Raw genomic sequence first — 19,988 nt, forward strand, 5'->3', positions numbered from 1 at the left:
CAGGGAAAAAAAACAATTAAAAAAAAAAAAAAAGAAGGAAGCGCAGCATGAGGGAGCGGCGCTGCCATGGCGGCTCCCAGCACCGGGCAGACACTGCTATCTAGTGGTGCCAGAAATGGTTGTGGCAAGGGGCTCGCCGAGCTCTGGGGGGAAAACATCGCCGGGGGAGGCCGCGCAGCCGCGAGCGGCGGCAGAAAGCGTCCGCGCCTCCGCGCCGGGGGTCCCGGGGGCCGGGCAGGCACCCCCGCCGCGCGGGCTACAAGGACGAGGTAGAGGCAGCGAGCGATCAGGCAACTTTTCTTTTTATTTCTTATAAAATATATTTCATATTGCTGCTGTAAAAATTACATTTCACATTTTTATTTTTTCATTTTTTTCCCCTTTTTTTTTTTTTTTTTACAATAAAAATAATACTTGGAAGACAGCCGAGAAAAGCTCCAACAAGACAGAAAATTCACTGATACGGCATCGTCCCCGCTCGGCCGATGGCCCCACGGGGGCACGGTGACGGTGACAAGCGTCCCCAGCCCCCTTCCCCGCTCCTCCGTGACAGAACCTCCCGCCGACGGCGCCGAGCGACAGCGTGGGGCCACCCTGCGCTAAACCGACTTTCGGGGTCCGAGTACCCCCCACCAGAGCGTCCTGGCTGGAGAGGGGGGAGCAGCCTCCCATTAATTAGTGCCCAATTAAGAGATTCCTATATACATACATATACACGCGCCGGGAGACAGCCGGAGGGATGAGGGAAATCTCCAAGCTGGATTTACAGGTCGGGGTTACCCGCGGCTGGGGCCGAAGAGGAGTTTGCTTGAGACCAGCAAGACTCAAGTGTCGGGAGGAAAAGTCCAAGGGTCAGGAGGTGGCTGGAAGTGAGTTAAAAAATAATAGGAAAGGGAAATAATAGGGAAAGGATAAAAAATAAAAATTGATATATCCAATGCCAACCAACCCGATAGACATGGTGGAAGCCTGCTGTCGTTTCTGCGAAAATACAAGAAGGGTTTTCTGGTTTCAAGTGTAAAAATTCCAAAATACTCCCAAACCAGAAGGAAAAACAAAACAAAACCCCAAAAAACCAAAGAACAACCCACCCTGCACCAGTTTCTCCGTTAAAAATAAAAAGCCAACAGAAGAGAGCCACGAGCATAAGGACAGTTTTGTCCGGTGAAGTCCGTACCGCAAAAGCCCTGGGCAAAGCCGCTGTAGGCACCTCCCTCCCCTCCCAAGCCCCCGATACCACGACGATATAAAATCCTCCCCCGCGTGACCGTCCCTGCCGGGCAGTAAGTGCTATGCGCTGCGGGAGGAGGAGGAGGCACTGCCCGGGCCGAGGGGCAGCGGGGGGCTGCGTCCCCCACATTTGCTGGGGGGGGTCCCGCCAGCCCCCCGCTGTCTCACCCGGGGACGCCGCACGCCGTGCAGGCCTGCTTGTTCCAAAGCCATTATATCTTTTTCTTCCTTTTTTTATATATATTTTTTTTTTTTTTTTTTTTTTTAAAAAAGCATCTTGAACAGAAAAGCAGAAAGTTATTTTCGTTTTATTTTTCGGACACCCGAGCTCCCGCCAGTGAAAAACCTGATCTCTGAGGCAGATCTGCGCTGGGAAGGGCCGGGGGCGTCCGATGCTACACCCCGGTTTCGGGGGGGACGAACCCGAACACCGCACCCCGATGCCGACCCCGGATGGCTTGGTTTGACGTTTCCTGAGTGATTTTGTTGGGAGCCGAGTCGTGTCCAGCCAGTGCCGGTGCGGATCTGGCTCTGCCCGACACCGTTTGGGGCAGAAAGGGTGTAAAAAGCAAGAATTAAAATCTCCGGCCCTGCCTGGGTCTGCTCTGAGTCGTGGGGGCAAAGGCACAAGGTCTGAGGAAAGCACAAATTCACCTTTTTTTTCCTTCCGTGCTCTGAGCGCTGCTTTGAGCCCCATCTTTTTAAAAAAATATTTGGAAAATGAAAATGTAGAGAGCCACCAGCATCTCTGGCCTCACCGAAAACCTGCCCACACCCCGGCATCGCAGGGCTCTTCCCCGAAAGGATAAACAGGCTGAGCTCCGCAAGGCGACGCAGGACGGATAACGCCGCTCGGCCATTCAAACGCTGGTGGTCAGACAGCAGCAAGGGCGCGGGGGCTTTTTTATTTTAAAAAAAATACCTATTTTTGAATAGTGCAACAACCCTACCACGCAATTAATTGTTACCGGGGCTGTGGATGCAGAGCACCAACCTGTAATGCGCTTTGGAAAGTCATTCTTGCAATAAAAGCTGGGAACCTGCAGATGCCGGCAGGAGAGGAAAAGGCTTTTCCCGACATTTTGCTCCCAACGCCGCGCTCCAGCTGGGACGGGAGCCCGAGCGAGCGGCTCTCAAGGAGCAAAACCTCTTCCCGTCCCCGGGATTTGAGCCGGTCCTGCCCAGACCCACCCGGGGATGGAACCCCGCGGGGTCGCACCCTGCCCGGGGCGCTTTGCTCCTGCTTTCCAGCGGTCAAATTTTGCATCCGCCAGTTGGATACCGGAGAGAAGATCAGGTTACGGGACGATATACTGTTTGTACGTACAAAATTACAAATGAACAACAACAACAAAAAAATACCTAAACACGTCGACAAGCACCAGTAACACGTATATATGTATCTCAACCCGCTTCGCCTGCCCGCCCGATCCCGTCAACAACAGGACTCGCGGCGATTCAGGAGCAACATCGGATTCTCCCAGCCACTTGATTTGCTTTTACGTGGGAAGCTGAGCCTCAGCGCGGGGTCGTTAAAAACACCCCGGGCTCTAGCCGCGCGCAGGGATCGCTCTCGGCTCGATGGCTGCGGGTTACGGCCTACGATTAACTAAAACGCAGCAAAAAAAAGAATACAAATCCAAGTGGCTGCCTGCCCCGGCGAGGGGAGGAAGCCGAGGGGGCGATCCGGCTCCCCGACACGAAGCGCAATGTCCCGCCAGCGATGGCGGTGTCGGTGTGACAACTGCGACAGCGACGGGAAACCAGCAGCAATTCGGGTTGGGTAAATATACGTCTTAAAGGATGGAAGTCAGAAAACTGACTCCCACCAGGCTGGATGGGATTCAAAAGCAAATATTGAAGTGTCTTGCTGAATTGGGGCCATCTGGTGATGCTAAGGGAAAGCCCTTCCCAGTCCTCCCAGCTGCCGTTACTGGTGGAATCATTAAATAGAAAAATAAAATCGCTCAGCCTAGTTTTGAAAGACTTGGCGAGGGCCACAACATAAGTTTTCACGGAGCTAAGCAGACTTACGAAGCCTAAAATGAGAAGGAACACGAGGTTTTGCCTTAAAAATTCTCGTAGTTTTCCCGATTAAAATGTTTTGGGTGGTTTTTCCCCCCCAAATGCCTCCAAAAACGACGCGCTGGAACCGACCGGAGCCATGCGCAGGCTCAAGCTACCGGTGTGACGTGACACAAGCAAAGATCGCATCCACGCAGGGAGAGAAACCTCCGACTCCTGCCCCGAAAACCGCTCCTGCCTTGCTTGCAGCAACCCAACAGCATTTCTTTTTTAAAGCTATAATTGTTACTGATCCCCTCCCTTAAAGGATACAAGGGATTTGCACTTTCTAGGTAGTCAAAGGACGTGGGAAGCTGCCTCGCCCCAGCCACGCTGCGACAGTTCGGGAGATTTTAGGGCTGATCTGGGAAATGCAGGAAGCTCTTTGGTCCCCAGATCGCCTACAACCTCCCCCGAACCCCGAGGAACCGGCTTCCTTCCCTCCCAGCCCCAGCTTTTACCGTACAAAGGGAGATAGTCTTCAGGTTTAAAAAAAAAAAAAAAGAAGTTGGAAAAAGTTTTTTTTAAAAAAAAAGAGCAAACCCAGCAGATGTACAATATACAGAAGGAATTTACAGGCAGCTCTGGAGGTGTCTTCTGGGGTCACAGGAGGTACCTCCAAGGTCCCTGGTTGCAGCAGTGAGGGACTCCGGTGCTCCCCGGGCAGGAGCAGGGGAGGGATGCGGCACCGCGGTGCTGCGCTCAGTCCAGGAAGCGCTGGCAGGCTTTTTTCCACCGACAGGCCGTGCACCACTGGTCCCGGTGCTCGATGCCGTAGACCTTACGGCACTTTTTGGCTTCACCGCGGACTTTCCTGCAAAAGGGGGAAGAGAAGAAATACCATTTACCCACTCATTGCAGATTTTCAGTCGCGTATCTAAGGGTAAGGCCCCGTAACCACAGCTGAGCATCGTTCCGATGCATATCAGCATCCGTTTTTCTGATGGGCTCCACCTCTGCTCCCCTCCGGGACCCTCACCTGGTGCCGATGGACACCCTGGGCGGCGAGGCGACGATCAGGTGGGACTTGAGCATCGGCGTCGGTGGCTGGGGTTCGCTGAAGCTGAGTGACCGGCTCCGCACCTGCGGGGAATCGGGTGTCAAAGGGACGACGCAGTCGCCCTCCCGCGCGGCCCCCGGGCGCTGCGATGGGGCAGCGGGAGACACGGGTGTCCCCAGCCCACGAATCCGGATGTTTAAAGCAAGGAGAGAGAAAACAGAGAGAAGGTCCCCATAGCTCCCAGCCCGACCCCAAAAGGATGAAGTGGAAACGCAGGTGGGACTCACCGGTGACAGGGAGGGGAGAGTCGAGGTGGCAGTGGCCCAGCTGATGCTGGTGAAGATGTGGGGGGACACTGGAATTTGGATCGAGGGCAACGCCTGTGGGGGCAGGAAAAAAAAAAAAAAGTCAGCCTTAGCCCTGGGGGCCCACCATTCCCATGGGCATTCACCTCCCTGAGACGACCATTCTGGAGTACCCGCAAACTGGGAGCACTGGGGGTGGGATGAAAATCCCCATGCAACCTCTCCTCCGGTGCCAGATCCTGCTAACGCGGGGCACAGCACCCGTGCCATGTCATCCTTCGCCGGGGCACAGCAGCTTCTTCACTCCCACAACTGCTTTTGGTTGCAATACCAAACCACATGCACCACCCTGCTCTATACGTATATATTTCTGCATCTATTTACGTAGCCCTTCTGCTTTTAGATGATGTCGCATCCGTTCCCTGGCATGGGAGTGGATATACGTGCAGCTTATGGATCTATATAGCCTGTCCCTGCGCTAGGTTGCAGCTCCCAAACAGCGCTTGGCTCTCAAGCGGGGTCAAGGACCACCGAGCCAGGGTGCCCCGGTGGCCACCACACCACGTCCCCAGGTTTCCTGTGCCTCAAAAGCCCGTGCCCCGGTGAGCGAGCGTGCAGCGGAGACGTGCAGGATCCGGCACGGCTGCATTCCAGCCCCGCGTTATCTGCCGGCAGAAGGGCGTGTTGCATACCAGCATGGGGTAATTGCAGGGGAGCAGAGGCCAGCAGCTCCCCCCCAGCCCGGGAACGGCCGCGGCAGAAGCACACGAGCCCCTTAACCAGGCGTTAACGAAGCCGGTTGCTCAAGGGCTGAAGGGCAGCCAGGCAGGGGACGGTGCTACACCGGCACCAAAGCCTCTCCATGCTGCGAGGGTGGCAACAAAACGTCCCTGCCGCAGCGGGGACTTGCGGAGCAAACCGGATCACGACCTGCCCTTCGGCAAGATTTCGGGAGGTGACCCGTCCCCGGGAGACGCCACCAGCTCACCTGGTAGGCGTGATCAGCCTGGATGTGCCAGAAGGAGCTGGGGGCAGACTGGCTCAGGGCGCTGTTGGCCAGGGCGGGCTCCAGCGCCGGCTGCTCCACCAGCAGCGCCTCCGGCTTCGCCAGGGCTTGCTGGATGATGATGGGGGCGGACGCGGATGTGGGGCTGGTGGCGGCAGCCACCTCCGGCGCTGGCTCTTCCTTCACCTGCACTTCGGTGTAGTAGAAATCCTCCTCCCGCTTCCGCTGGTCGGAGTCTGCGCCGTCCCTGCCGGGGAGGAAAAGGGGACAGCGGTGAAAGGGCGGCCCTGTTTCCATCAAGGTGAGCGGCCCCCGACTTCCCTGGGGGAGAGTGATCTCGCCCTCCCGGGCAGAGCAGCTCCACTCCCAGGCTCCAGAGCATCACATTGGCTGCGATCAGCAACAGCCGCTGCCTCTGCGGCAGCACTTCGCACTTCCAAGGAAGATCGATACCTCTTCCAGGGCCTTTAAAAATGCTGGCACGCTGGGCGCCACTGAAAATCCCCTGCTCATTTCTAATCGAGTTCATTTAGCACAGCTGTGACTGAAGCCCTGCGGTTCACCCAGCAGGAACCAGCCTCTGAAGTCTTTTTTATTATTTTCCCAGTGCGTTTCTCCGGCACTGGATGGCAGTCCAGCGCTGCCCACTGCGCCACGGCCCTTCTGTCCTCACCTTTCCAAGAGCATTCACGTTTGCAAGGGAGGAGGAGAAAAACACATACCGCAAAATATGGACAAAAGCATGAGAAAACAAGGTCGGGGCAAGGAGTGCAATGGGGCCGCAGGAGGAGAGCATAGCAAAGCTGATCCTCACGCCCTCACCGCGTTGTATTTTGGGGGGAATTCACGGGAGATCAGGACAAAGCAAAGCAAACTGCCAAAGGGGCGGCCACCACCGGGCTGGCACGTGGGTGCCCACGCCAGCCCCGACAGCCGAGCTGGAGCCAGCCACCGCAGCAGTGGGCACGGCTTGCAGGCTGCCAGCCCTTGCGAAACCCAGCTGGGCTGGGCTTTTCTGCGTCTGCCCCGGAACGCAGGGCTCCGTAACCTGAACCACCCCTCCCGGCGCAAAATGCACACCCGAGCTGGGCAGTCCCAAAGCCCAAACGGGGCTCCCGTGCCTCCCAGAAAGCCCTGGGCTCCCTGAAGGTGGGGACACATACAACAGCAGCTTCAGTGACACGGATTGCTTGGCTGAGAACTGCCAAGCTCAGTGCACGGAGGCCGGTGTCTCCGATAATGGGCATATTTGCTGCAGGAATTATGAATTACGCAGCAGCAGGGCGCACGGCTTCGGTGGTCGGGCAGGGATTGAGGAGGTGAAATCTTCGCCTTACCCGAGGTGCTGGGTCTTGACGTGCCGCTTGATGCCGACGATGGAGCGCAGGACCTTGCCGCAGCTCGGCCACAGGCACTTGTACATCACCTTCACCGAGTTCTGGCGGAGAGATGGCCTGTGTCACCCCCTGCCTGGTGGCAGCGTCCCCTCCATGGGACACCGGCTCAGCCTGAGCCACCCTGCCGGTGCTGGGACCCCCACCACGGCAGCAGTACCTTTCTCTTGCGCGGAGCGGGTTCATCGAGGAGAAAGGGATCGGAATCGGTCTCGAAGCCATCGTCCGCCTGGGGGGAGCTCAGGGCCTCGCTGGAGTACTTGGGGCTGCCTGCGGGGTGGGGGGGCGAAGGGGCGGAGATGTCGCTGCCCCCACTCCAGTGCCCGCTGGTGGTGCTGCTGCCGCTGTCCGAGACGTCGCCGCTCTCCTTCCAGGGATCGCACGCTGCCCGTGAGGCTGCGGGGAAGGGACATGCGCTGCCGCCGTCAGCTCGGGGCCAACCAAACCCCACCCCAGGGCAGAGACCAGCCCTGAGGCTGGATAACCCGCAACAACAGTTTGCCTCTATTTTTTTAAAAAAATAACTAACTTGGCAAGGTGAAGCCTTGGCACCTTTGCTCAGCGCCAGCTCCCAATTATTGGTCATTTATCCCTTTCTTCCCCCCTCCCCATCCTCCTTGGCATCGGTGCAACCCCACGGGCACAGCCGGCACACGGCGAGCTGCCAGCACCGGGGCACGCACATTTCCCATGGCTCCGGGAGGCTATTTTTATCCCTCCGGCTGCATTTGACTCCTCGGGAATGAAACTGCCTCTAAAAAAAGGAGCGACCGGGCGGTGCTCCCCGACCTGGGACTCCTGCGCGGGGCTCCCCGGTCCCCCGGGATGGCTACGGAGAGCAGGGTTACCCCCACCACACTGCCAGGGCTGTCCCGGCTTGCTCGGCACCAACCGGTGCCAGCACCTGTGGGTTCCACCGCGACCCTGGTGCTGCTCCCCAGCCACCTCCAGCCCCGTACGGTCCCTGTCCTGGCACTATTTGGCACCCAGCAAAGTACCTCTGCAGCGAGCAAGAGCGCTGGCACTGAGGTCCAAAGGGCACAGCACATTTCTCCACATCTCCTTTTGTTTAAGATGTTGTTTTAAAAAAGATATAGATGAATATTTTAACTGCACACTCACGGGGGATGCTGCTCTCACCGGCGGGAGGGCTCTGCACCACAGGGCTGCAGGAGAGGCTCGTCAGCACCATGGCTGCCACCATCTCGTCCATCTCCACGGCGGCATCGGCTTTCCTGCAGCACGAGGGGAGAGATGTGAAACGTGTGGAGGAAAAAGCAGAGAAGCAGCCCGGGTACGACCTGGGGAGTCACCGGGCACTCAAAGGGCAGCACAACCTGCAGCAGCAGAACCCCACTGCCTCCCTCCATAAACTTTGAGTCATTTTTAAGTCATTGGGAAGGGTGTTTTCTTGCCATTTGGAGGAAAAAAAAAATTACAAATCCCCTTAATCCTAAATTTAACCATCCTCCAGATAATCCCGCGCTGGGAAGGCGGATATATCCCCAGCATCACTGCTCTCCCTGTTGGTGTAAAACCAAGCGCAAGTGCTGCCAGAGCCGCCAAGAGCCCCTCTCCCGCCTGAGTGAGATACCACCAGCCAAAGGCACGAACCTCTTGGGTACATCGATATTGCTGGATACGGATCTCTGCAGCGCCTCAGTAGGGCCGGGACCACCAGCGGTGGGCAGGGCGGGGGGCTGGAGCGCGGCCGGTTGCATGTCCTGCACCCTCCAGCACGCCTGCAAGCCCTGCTCCGGCAGCAGCACCTTCACCTTGTCGCTCAGCGGGTTGTGTTGCTCCACGAGGCCGGCGCACTCCTGCCCGTTGTAGGTGACGAGGACCTGAAAACGGCACGAGGCGCGGTTTGTCGGTGCCACCCGCCACTCCCGGGGGGTGTCCTGCCGCAGCACAAGCCTTCGCCTGCCGCAGGATCCCCCCCTCCTCCTCCTCCTGCAGCAGAGGGGGCCACAGAGGTCTTTAGGACAAAGGCAGAGCCTGAAGGGCTTGGACTTCAGACTGCTGCCACAGCAAAGCAGAGGGGTGGCCAGGGTTCATCCCAACGCCACCACCAAGAGATCTGCTCTTCCCAGGCACAAGCTCCCCGACTCCGGCAATCCCAAGCCGAGGGATTTCCTGAGCCGCTATCAGCCGCCTCTCTGAGTGTCGTGGCTTTGGGGGGACTTTTCTCCAATGAATTGGTCTGCTTTGGCTTTGTTCTCATGCCATCCTGCTGCAAGGACTCCCACAATTATTATACACCCTGGCAAAGCACGTAGATAGAAGGATTAAAAGCTGGAGGGGGACAGGGGAATGGAGGTTTCCTGGGTGAAGCGATCCTAAATTCACACCTGGGCTCCTCCAGCTCCTTCGGGCAGGGGAAGGCGGGGTGCAAACCTCACCTCCTCCTTCACGGAGTCCCAAACTCCTTCTGATGGGCAGTTTTCCACCACTACCACCCATGAGCCTATTTCTGTTAATGGAAATGTATCTGTGGCAAAAGACGCTACATGTGTCTCTGGCTATTTATAGGAACAGGAACATCTCCTTATGGAAGCGCCACGGGCGTCACACCAAGAAGCCGACATGGGATGGACATGCACACCCATACCCTGGCTGGGGAGGAGCCTGCGAGACCATCTCAGGTGGGACCTCCAGCAGAAACACCGGGGTGGAAAAAGCCACCCACAGGGTTAAGGGGATCAGTGGAAGGATCAGGGCACAGAAGACCCCGACTCCGCTTTCTGAAAACAAGGAGCAAGGCTTCCCCGTGAACCACACGGGCCACCCCCCAGATCACGCACAGCATGAGGAGCCAACATCTCCTTTGGCTTTGCACTGGCACCAGCACAGGTCCCGGCTGTCACTGGGAGGGGAAGGCACCCCATCGCTATTTTTATGCCCTTCCCAGCAGCAAAGGAAGCAAGCAAAATCCTCCACAGCAGAGCACATAGGAGAAAACAACTCTCACTGCCCTGTGGTTAATAAACACGGGGCAGGAGGAGCCAGGAAACCGAACAGGGGCCTTATTTACACTCCATTTCACAAGCTCTGCCCAGAAAAGGTTTTACAGTTCTGCAGGTAGCAGCCAAGAAATGGGCTCTACGTCAGCAGCTCACGGCTCCCCTCGGACAGTGCTGCTTGGCCAGGCATTAGCGGGAAGCGTTCCGGTGGGATTGAGAACGAGCGCTGTTCCCCGCCCCAGGCAGCATCGGGAGCGCGGGGCACATGAAATGGCGGGGTGCAGCAGGACTAGATGGCCTTTCTGGACGAGCCATCGCAGCTCACCCTTCCCTAAGAGCTTCTTCACCACAAACATCCCCACCATCGACCCTCAACCCGGCAGCAAAAAGCTGCTGCAGTCTGAGCTCTGAGCCATGAGGCTCATTGCCACTGTGGCCAAGCTGGGGGGCTCCTTGCCACTTGCCTCCAGATCTCAGTGTGGGTTACAGGGAGATAGGAGAAGTTCATGGAAGAGAAGTCCACTGGGAGTCACTAAATGTACAGAAACCATCTCCCTTAGCCTCAGACAGTTGGAGAACACTGGAGGGAAGCTGCAGGTCTTCCTACCCTCTTCTCTGGAGACCCACTTTTGGCTAGGACTGGATTCATCTCCTGGAGGAGATGATCTCGGCTTGAGCTGCTATGGTCCCAACCCACCAGGCACAGCCAGGGTCAAGCGCACCAACGCCAACACCCATTAACGACTCTCAGTAATTACAGATCCCCACTGCGCCTTATGTTAGGAGGCCCCAGGAGTTTTCTCTCCCACCGGAGCGCATCCCACAGCCAAAGGCACCGAAAGCCTCCTTACGTACTTGCTGCCCGGCGCAGAGCTGCTGGCAGCCGGGGCTGGGGAACCTGGGTGCCTGGCTGCTCTCCTCCATCGACGGCGCGCAGGATCTGTCCTCTGGCGGTGCCCTGTGGGCAGACGCCCGGCCGAGGTCGGTCTGCAAGCCGGGGATCTGGGTGGCCACCAGCACCCCCTCGGCCAAGGCGCTGGGGGCAGAGACGCGGGTGCCTAGCAGGGAGCGCTTCCCCAGGCGCCTGGACAGCACGCTCGCCATCTCGGACACGCTGCGGAAGAGAAAGACACAGGGATGTTACCTCCGGCGAAGGACCACGACGTTCAGCTGCTGTCTTCCCGCCACCGCCACCCTGGGAGCTGAGAAAGCAGCTCTCCACTGCTCCAGCATCCCCAGGTGCCGAGACCCCTTGGGGACACGGGGACAGCGGTGTGCTTGAGCTCCCCTCACCCTGCAACTCTCGTCTTTACGGTCATTTCTAAACCCCTCTGGAAAAAAAAAAAGGGATGAGTCAGCCCAAAGGAAACCCCGCGGACGCAGTCAGGACAGCCCTTGGAGCCCACGGCCCCCCCGACGCTGCCCCCGGTGCACGCTCCCGAGGCCACCGCGGCTATTCCCGCCCGTCATGCTGAAACCCGCCGTCGGTGCTCTTCAACCTTGACCTCTAGACTTGGGCCCATGCCCGGTGCAGTCCTGCAATTCCCCTACCCGCGCCCCGGCAGAGGAGGAACGCTCTCCGGCAGCGAAAACCACCGCCCCTTCTCAGCCTGCACCCCGATGTTCCCCCTTTCCGAGAGCTATCGTGCTTTTGGGAGAGGTTTCTCCCAGGTCATGCCCAGCCCTCCAGGGTCAGTCTGGCAACAAACCAGGAGCATCCTCCTGCCCTGTTTTGTTAGAAAAGGAAGAATTTGGAGCATTTTTGTCCTGAACTGTTTCTCCGTAACTATCTTTAACCTATTTTTGCCCCCCAAATAGCTCCCCTTTCCTCTGACATAGGTTTTCCTCGTGTTGGTGTGGCTCTGCTAGCAAGCCTATCCAGAGAGCAGCCTGCCTGGCTCATTTGTTTGGGTTTGTAGATTTTACTGCTTTTTTAAAAGACACAAGTGTTTACAGGTTTCCTTATAAGCAAGGGACACCCAGGCATGGGGACAGATGCACCCAGCCCTGATAAATCCGACAGCTCCGGCAGCACTTGCCATCCTCCTCCCAAAGTCTCCTCTGCTGCAACACCCTCTCCAAGGAGAGCGGGAAGCGAGGATGCACATCGTGGCGAGGCCGAAGGGCGACAGCGCCTGGGGTTCGGGAGGAGGGAGAGGAGGCAAGAGGCTTGGTGCAGCCCCGTGCCTCAGGGTGCACCGAAAAAGCCCCATGCTTTTACACCGCCGACGAACCTGTCACCTTTGCCACCCTGCCTGAGCTTGTCAGCGAGCGTCACCCGGCCGGCCAGGGGCTGCGGGTGTTTGTTGCGTGTCTGGGTTGGAGCGCAACCTGCGCCACCGAGAGTCCAAGTCCAAGGAGCTGCTGCTTGTGCAAGAGGGAGGATTAACCCCGAGCCGCCGGGCAATCGCGCCCAGACCCTCCCCTCCTCGCACAGCGTTGCTGCAAGAGATGCTCGGTTCCCTGTCACAAAGCAGCAGCATTTTAACAGCAGATCAAATATATTGTTTTTTGACAACTGATTTACGCAGTGCTGTCTTCCACACTATCTCAGGTGAGAAAAGTTTCCCGAGGAAGGGAAGGGGAGCTCGCTGCTCCTCTCGACTTCCAACTGTCCCGGGAAGGGTTACTCCAAACCACGTCCCGCTTCAAAGGACGCCCAAGATTTACAAGCGGTTTTATGAATAACCGTACGCGCTCAGCTCGCTTTGTCCTCCCCCGAAATCCAGCCGTCCCCGAGTAGAAAATTAACAGCTATTTAGGAGCCATAAAGAATAGAGCAGGAAGAGCGGGATAGGGTGTGAAATGGATGGAGGCGTGCCGGCGAGAGCACCTCGCGCCAGGACTGCCCGTCCCGTAGCGCACGGGGACTTTGCCGCCGTCGCCGCCTTCCCTCCGGAGCAGGATCAAAGAGGCCGCGGCGGCTGGCCGAGCAGTGCCGCTCCCCCGGCTTCCCTCTCATCTCGCCCTGCCCGAGGAACACGCTGGATTTTGCGGCGTACGGGCATCACCGGGGGACGCTCCCGAGCCCACTCCGGCTGATAATGTCTTTTTTCCACGGTGCAACATGTATTCTGATGAACACGAGCGACCTGGCCAAGCAGCCCTGCTCCCAGATCTCCTATATACCCGTACGGGACTTCCTCATCCAAAAGGAGACCGAAAGGGCTGGCGGGGGACACCCACGGCAGTTTGCCTCAAATCCCAGAGCGAAGCTGCGGCAAAGCCCCTCCACCTCACCACAGGAATTAACCACCAGACCACATTTCCACCCCGCATCACCTTAAAACCTCGCTCTCGGATATCCCAGGCGCCGGGGTTTGGGAACTGCCCTTCCAAGGGCTCGGGGAATCGATGCAGCAACGTCGGTGCCGCCACCGCATAGAAAACGGCGCCGAATCTCCGCCGCTGCCTCCCCGACGGTCGGCGCACGCCGGTTTCAAGGCAGCGCTTGGCTGGCGGCCAGGTGCGGGGAGGGCAGCGCCGAAGGTGGGAGGCTGCTTCTCATTTCCTTCGGGGTTTCGTTTCGCCTTCCCTTTCCTTCCCCCTCCGGTCCAGGGAGGGGAGCGGGAAGGAGAAGAGAGGCGCGCTTGCAACCGGGGGAAGGAAAACCCTCCCAAAAGCCAGTTTTTGGAGCCACATCTGCTTCCAGCAGACCTTTGAATGCCGGATCCCATTTTGGCGCTCGGCCCATAGCCGAGGGTGCAATGCCAACGCCGAAAAATCCTTCCCCCGCCGTGCCCCAAAACACAAAGCAAGAAGAGGAGCAAGAGCTGGGAGGGCGTCAGCGGTGCAGGCGGAGCCGGGAGGCCACGCTGCCGCTGCGAGCCCTCCCAGCTGTTAGCAATCACGCGCCGCAGGGGTCAGAGCCGGCACAGATCCCAAATTATTTCTTGCTTCAATGCCGGGCGTGTATTTTGGACGGCGTTTTTCCAGCTCTCGCCGGGGAAAAAACGTCAGCCCTTGTGCCTACCGGCGTCGCCGCTGCTGCCGGCAGAGCAAAACCCGGGTGGAGGTTTGGGAAAGCAGGCGCCTGGTTTGGCAAATGAGGAACGCTTCCTTTAGCGAGCGGGGAAGGTCGGGGGGCTGCGGCAAAGCGGGGAGGCTGCCCCAGCGCTCACCCCGGCTGCTGTTTGTCTGGGGTTTGCTGGGAGAAAGGCAGCTCCCGCACCCACGGTGCTGCGCAAACCAGGACCACCAGCACAAATCCCCTCCCCAGAGAATGTGCAATTACAGCACACCCCATTTTTTTTAGGAATAAATGCTGGTAGGTTCCCTCCAATCCAGCCTAACTCCTGCCACAGACCACCATGCCACGGATCAGCAACCTGGATCACAAAGTCCACCCTATAAAAGACTCTAAATGCTGCAGTAAGTGATAATAAACCTCAGTTTTTCATCTTCTCTCCCAGCCTGATGTTTCCAAAAAGCCCTTTCTCATCCCAAAATGTCCCAAAGCCCTTTACAAACCGCACTCCAGCCCTGCGCCCGTTGGTGCACGTGACCGGGAAACAAGATATCCGCATGGAGCGGTTTGCAAAGTTTGGGCCTTTATTAAAAAAAAAAAGGGAAAAAAAAAAAAAGAAGCAACAAGGATCTACTGACCCCGAGACAGAGCCAAACCCACCCACGACCTAACCCTCACGGACAATAATACAAAACAGGCGCCTTCCCGAAGAGTTTCCTCCTAATCCCGCCTCGGTGCTTGCTGCTCGGGTTCTCACGGCGGACGTGTCACCGTATCCCCGCCAGCAGTGCTGGGAAGGGCTCCCCGACCCTCACCCCGCCATGTCACCCATGCTGGGCGTTTGCCGCTGCTGGGCGATGACAGAAGAAAACACTTTTGGGGAACACCCGCCTGCCTAAAAATGAGTTTTCCGAGGCAGGCAGGAATGCCGGTGCAGGCAGAGCGACTTTCCCGGGCATTGGCGGGCCAGTGCGTGCCGGTGGCGAGGGCAGCCAGGAAGGAAAGGGCGGGAGTTTGCTGCTTTCTGGGAGCGGTGCCGGCAGAGCGTGACTTGAAGCCGTGGTGCAGGCACCGGGATGAGCATGCAGCAGGAGCGAGGGCATGCATGTGTGCATGTACATGCGTGTGCATGTGTGCGTGTGCAGGGCCCGCGGCCGTGCGGGCAGGCAGGGCACGTGGGGAAGATGGCAGGACCGGAGGCAGGCGAGGGGGGAGGCGTGTGCCCGGGCCTGCCGCGGAGGGCGGCACCGGGCAGGGCACGTGTGCGCGGGGCGGGGGACACGCACGGGGAGGGGGGGACACACACATGCACCGGCCAAGCCGGGGGGCGGGGCATGCGCCGGGACGGGGAAGGGGGGGGCATACACCGGGCACAGGCCCCGGTTGGGCGGGACATGCACGGGAAGGAGCGCGGGGGGAGACTTGCAACGGGGGGGTGTGCATGCACCGGGCGGGCCGGGGGCGTGGCACGCAGCGGGGAAGGGGCATGAACCGGGCGGGGGGGGGCGACACAGGCACCGGGCAAGCGTCTGCATACAGCGGGCGGGGGGGGACACAGGCACTGGGCGGTGGGGTGGGGGGGGGACACAGGCACCGGGCGGGGGTTTGCATGCACTGGGCGCGGGGGGGGGACGGACAGGGGGACGGACGACAGGCACCGGGCAGGGGTCTGCATGGACCGGGCGGGGGTCTGCATGCACCGGGCGGGGGGAGGACACAGGCACCGGGCAGGGGTCTGCATGCACCGGGTGGGGGGGAGGACACAGGCACCGGGCAGCGGTCTGCAGGCACCGGGCGGGCCCCGGGGGGGATGCACCGGGCAGGACTCTAGGGCCGGGGGGGTGCGCACCGGGGAACGGCAGAGACCCGGGGGGTGCAGAGCCGGCGGCCGGCCCGGAGAGGAGGGGGGTCCCAGGGCGGGGGAGCGGGCCCGGCTCGGCTCGGCGCTTACCTCCGGCGCGGCTCCCGCCTTCCCCCGCCCTCCTCCTCCCCCGCCGCAGCTTGTTTTGAAATCCCCGTCCCCGCCGCGGCCGGCTCACGTACGCGGCGGCCCCGGGCTGGAGCCCCGCCGGGCGGGGCGGGGAGGAGCCGGGGCCGGGGGAGGCGCGGCCCGGCCGGGCGGGAACCACCGCTCCCGCGCGCGCGTTTTTTTTTTTGTTTTGTTTGTATTATTTTTTTGGCTTTTTTTTCCCCCCCTTTTTTTTTCCCCGGTGATGCCGGGCGGGGAGGAGGGAAGGAGGGAGGGAAGCCGGCCGGCCGGGGGATGCCCGCCGCCGCGCCGTTACTCACAGCGTCCGGGGAGCCCCGCTCCGCGCCTCGCCGCCGGCCGGGTTAAAGCTCCCGGGGCCGGGCTGGTGTAAACAACCTCCCCACATGCTCGGCCCCTTCCTGCGCATTGGCTCCGCCGCTCCCTTTAAATACACGCCCCCGCCGCCCGGCCCCGGCCCCGGCCCCGGCCCCGGCGCTCCGGCCCGGGGGCTGCCGGCGCTGCCCGCCCGCCCGCGGCGGGGGGAAGGCGGACCGGGGGGCGGGCGCTTCCCTCCGGCTGCCGGGGAGGCTCCCCCCTGCCCTTCTCCCCCCGCCGATGCACGGAGGCCGCGGAGGGTCCCGGCTCTCGGTTTGATTTAACCGGCCCTACCGCTGATTGCTCTTCATTTCTCCCCGACGGAGCCCCCGCCGCAGCTCCCCGGCACCACCGGGCACAAACCTCGAAGGTTTTTTTCTGCCGGAGCGGCTTCACCGACTCTGTTTAGCAACAAGGGAGATTTAATTAACGCCAGCGACGCTCCTTTGGGGTTCATTTGGGTGTTGGGCACTGAACTTCCCCCCTCAAAGCCTCGGCTTTTGGGAACGCCGTGACAAAAATTCCCACTTTTGCCGCTTCTCCCTTTATAGCGCGTTAGGGCAAAGTCGATGCGGCCAACGCGCCGCTGTCGGGCTTTACTCGGGACCCCCAAAATGCCAAACGGCGACCCAAACCCCCCAGGTTACGCCCCACACTATCCCTTCCCGCTGTCGGAAGGGCAATCACCTTTAAAAGCTGGGTACGGGCAAGGCGATTTGTTATAATGTGTGTCAGCTAGCGGAGACAAACACTGGGCCTATGGCCAGCTTAAAACCAAAAATGTGTATTTTTACCACCAACTAACGCACGCAACGCAGCCGGGATTTTACTACGGGTGTCCAAAGTGAATTGTTGGGACGGGAAGGGGTTATCACCCACTCGTCATATAAAAAATAAATCTGCCTTGTCTGTAGGAGGGCCCTAGTATTTCTCAATGATATATGTATTTTTTTGTTCAGTAAAAATAAGGTACCTTCTCCAAAGCCCCCAAACAGGAGCCAAAATGTCCTACTTCCAGCAATGCTCCTAAATTTCCTCCCAAGCTCCTCAGACTTGGATTTCTGTCACCTCAATACCTGTTCAGATGAAAAGCCAGTTATTACACATGCAGATGAGGGCAGGTGCCTAGGAAAGCCCTCGCCCAGCCATCTCCTGCACGTGAGGAGGCAGCTTGCTCCGTGGAGACGTGCTGCTGCTGCTGCTGCACGCGAGCGGAGGCATGGCACAGCCGTGGGCACCGCACACCCGCCATCGCTCCGGGCCTGGGGGCCGGGAGGCAGCAGCCAGGGGAGGGCTGCCGATGGGCAGGACCCCCGTGGGGTGCTGGCTGCTCTGGGGGAGGGAGACGGCGGGTGGTGGTGGAGGCACTTCCCCTGGCCTCACAAGCAGCCATGGCTGCCCCTCATCTGTCCACGGCCACCCCTCATCTCTCCTCAATGTGTCACTGCATGGCTGCCGCCCCTCCTCATGGCCACCCTCATCTCCCCACAGGGCTGCCCCTCATGTCCCCATGGCCACCTTTCATCTGCCCGTGGCCAGCCCTCATCTCCCCCCATAGTGGCCCCTTACACCCCACGGCCATCGTGCCTCACCCCTCATGGCTGCCCTTAATCTCTCCACATGGCCACCCCTCATGGCCACCTTTCATCTCCCCCTCATGGCTGCTGCCCCTCAACCCTCATGACCGATCCTAATCTCCCCTCATGACCGACCCTCACACCCCATGGCTGCCCCTCATCTCCCCTCACGGCCGCCCCTCACACACCATGGCCACCCCTCATCTCCCTTCATGATCTCCCCTCACAGCTGCCCCTCATCTCCCATGGCTGCCCCTCATCTCCCCTCACCATCTCCCCTCACCATCTCCCCTCATGGCCGCCCCTCATCTCCCCTCATGATCTCTGCTAATGGCTGCCCCTCACCTCTCCTCAAGGCCACCCCTCATCTCCTCTCAGGATCTCTCCTCATGGCCGCCCCTCACCTCCCCTGGCTGCCCCTCATCTCCCCTCATGGCCGCCCCTCACCTCCCCTCAAGGCCACCCCTCATCTCCCCTCACGATCTCTCCTCATGGCCACCCCTCACACTCCATGGTTGCCCCTCGTCTCCCCTCATGGCCGCCCTTTATCTCCCATGGCTGCCCCTCCTCTCCCCTCACGCTCGCCCCTCATCTCCCCTCACGACCTCTCCTCATGGCTGCCCCGCATTTCTCATGGCCACTCCTCATCTCCCCTCACCATCTCCCCTCATGGCCGCCCCTCATCTCCCCTGGCCGCCCCTCCTCTCCCCTCACCATCTCCCCTCATGGCCGCCCCTCCTCTCCCCTCACCATCTCCCCTCATGGCCGCCCCTCATCTCCCCTGGCCGCCCCTCCTCTCCCCTCACCATCTCCCCTCATGGCCACCCCTCATCTCCCCTGGCCGCCCCTCCTCTCCCCTCACCATCTCCCCTCATGGCTGCCCCTCCTCTCCCCTCATGCTCTCTCCTCATGGCCACCCCTCCTCTCCCCTCACCATCTCCCCTCATGGCCGCCCCTCATCTCCCCTGGCCGCCCCTCCTCTCCCCTCACCATCTCCCCTCATGGCCGCCCCTCATCTCCCCTGGCCGCCCCTCCTCTCCCCTCACCATCTCCCCTCATGGCCGCCCCTCATCTCCCCTGGCCGCCCCTCCTCTCCCCTCACCATCTCCCCTCATGGCTGCCCCTCCTCTCCCCTCATGCTCTCTCCTCATGGCCACCCCTCATCTCCCCTCACCATCTCCCCTCATGGCCGCCCCTCATCTCCCCTGGCCGCCCCTCCTCTCCCCTCACCATCTCCCCTCATGGCCGCCCCTCATCTCCCCTGGCCGCCCCTCCTCTCCCCTCACCATCTCCCCTCATGGCCGCCCCTCATCTCCCCTGGCCGCCCCTCCTCTCCCCTCACCATCTCCCCTCATGGCTGCCCCTCCTCTCCCCTCATGCTCTCTCCTCATGGCCACCCCTCATCTCCCCTCACCATCTCCCCTCACCATCTCCCCTCACCATCTCCCCTCACCATCTCCCCTCATCTCCCCTGGCCGCCCCTCCTCTCCCCTCACCATCTCCCCTCACGGCCGCCCCTCCTCTCCCTCTCCCTCTCCCCCCCGCCCCCACCCCCGGCGCTGGCGGGAACGGCGCGTGCCCTCCCCGCCCCCCCCGCCCCCCCTGACTACGTGCAGTTCCCCACGTGGCGGCCGCGCGCGCCCCCCGGCCAGGGAACAGCCCGCCCGGCACGTTCGCGCCCCCGTCCGCGAGCCGGGGGAAGCGGGGGGAGCGCCGCCAATCGGCGGGCGGCAGGCGAGCCGGAACGGACCAATGACGGGAGGCGGCGCAGCGCGGTAGCCAATACCGACGGGCCAGCGGGGGAAGCCCCGCCTCCCCCCCGGCGCCCCTAGCGGCGCTGCGGCCGAGCGCGGCGCCAGCTCGGAGCGGCTGCGGCGGCGCTGGGCGGGCAGCGCTTCCCGCCTTCCCCCGGCCCTCGGGGGGTGCCAGGAGCTGCCCCCCTTCCCGGCAGCCGCTGGGGGTTGTGGCTGGGCGCCGGCGACCCTCCCTCCCTCCGCCGGTCACTGAGGAGCCGTGAGGTCCCGGCCTGCCCCTCTCCCGCCTTCCCCTCTCCGTTGGAGCGGGGCGAGGTCCCGCTGAGGGAGGGGGAAGCTCTGCCTTCAGTCCCGGCGTTGCCACAGCCCAGGCGTGGCCTCACC

General features: G+C 60.6%; 1 protein-coding gene across 2 annotated transcripts; it reads right to left on the reverse strand.

The window, feature by feature from the left end:
* Positions 1–388: 388 nt before the first annotated feature.
* Positions 389–16,325, reverse strand: ZNF395 (zinc finger protein 395; the record flags this gene model as incomplete). Of its 2 annotated transcripts, none has more annotated exons than XM_082306675.1 (10): positions 389–4,108; positions 4,274–4,377; positions 4,582–4,674; positions 5,588–5,852; positions 6,943–7,043; positions 7,160–7,395; positions 8,122–8,234; positions 8,614–8,843; positions 10,818–11,076; positions 16,219–16,325. In XM_082306675.1, 10 exons carry the CDS (start codon positions 16,323–16,325, stop codon positions 3,997–3,999), a joined length of 1,620 nt encoding a protein of 539 aa, XP_082162801.1. In that variant the 3' UTR covers positions 389–3,996. The 2 variants fall into 2 exon arrangements, with proteins under 2 accessions (XP_082162801.1, XP_082162802.1); XM_082306676.1 differs by lacking the exon at positions 16,219–16,325 and adding an exon at positions 15,881–16,170.
* Positions 16,326–19,988: the final 3,663 nt, after the last annotated feature.

This window comes from Platalea leucorodia (assembly GCF_965183815.1).
Source record: "Platalea leucorodia genome assembly, chromosome: 3".
In the NCBI taxonomy this organism is placed as follows: Eukaryota; Metazoa; Chordata; class Aves; order Pelecaniformes; family Threskiornithidae; genus Platalea; species Platalea leucorodia.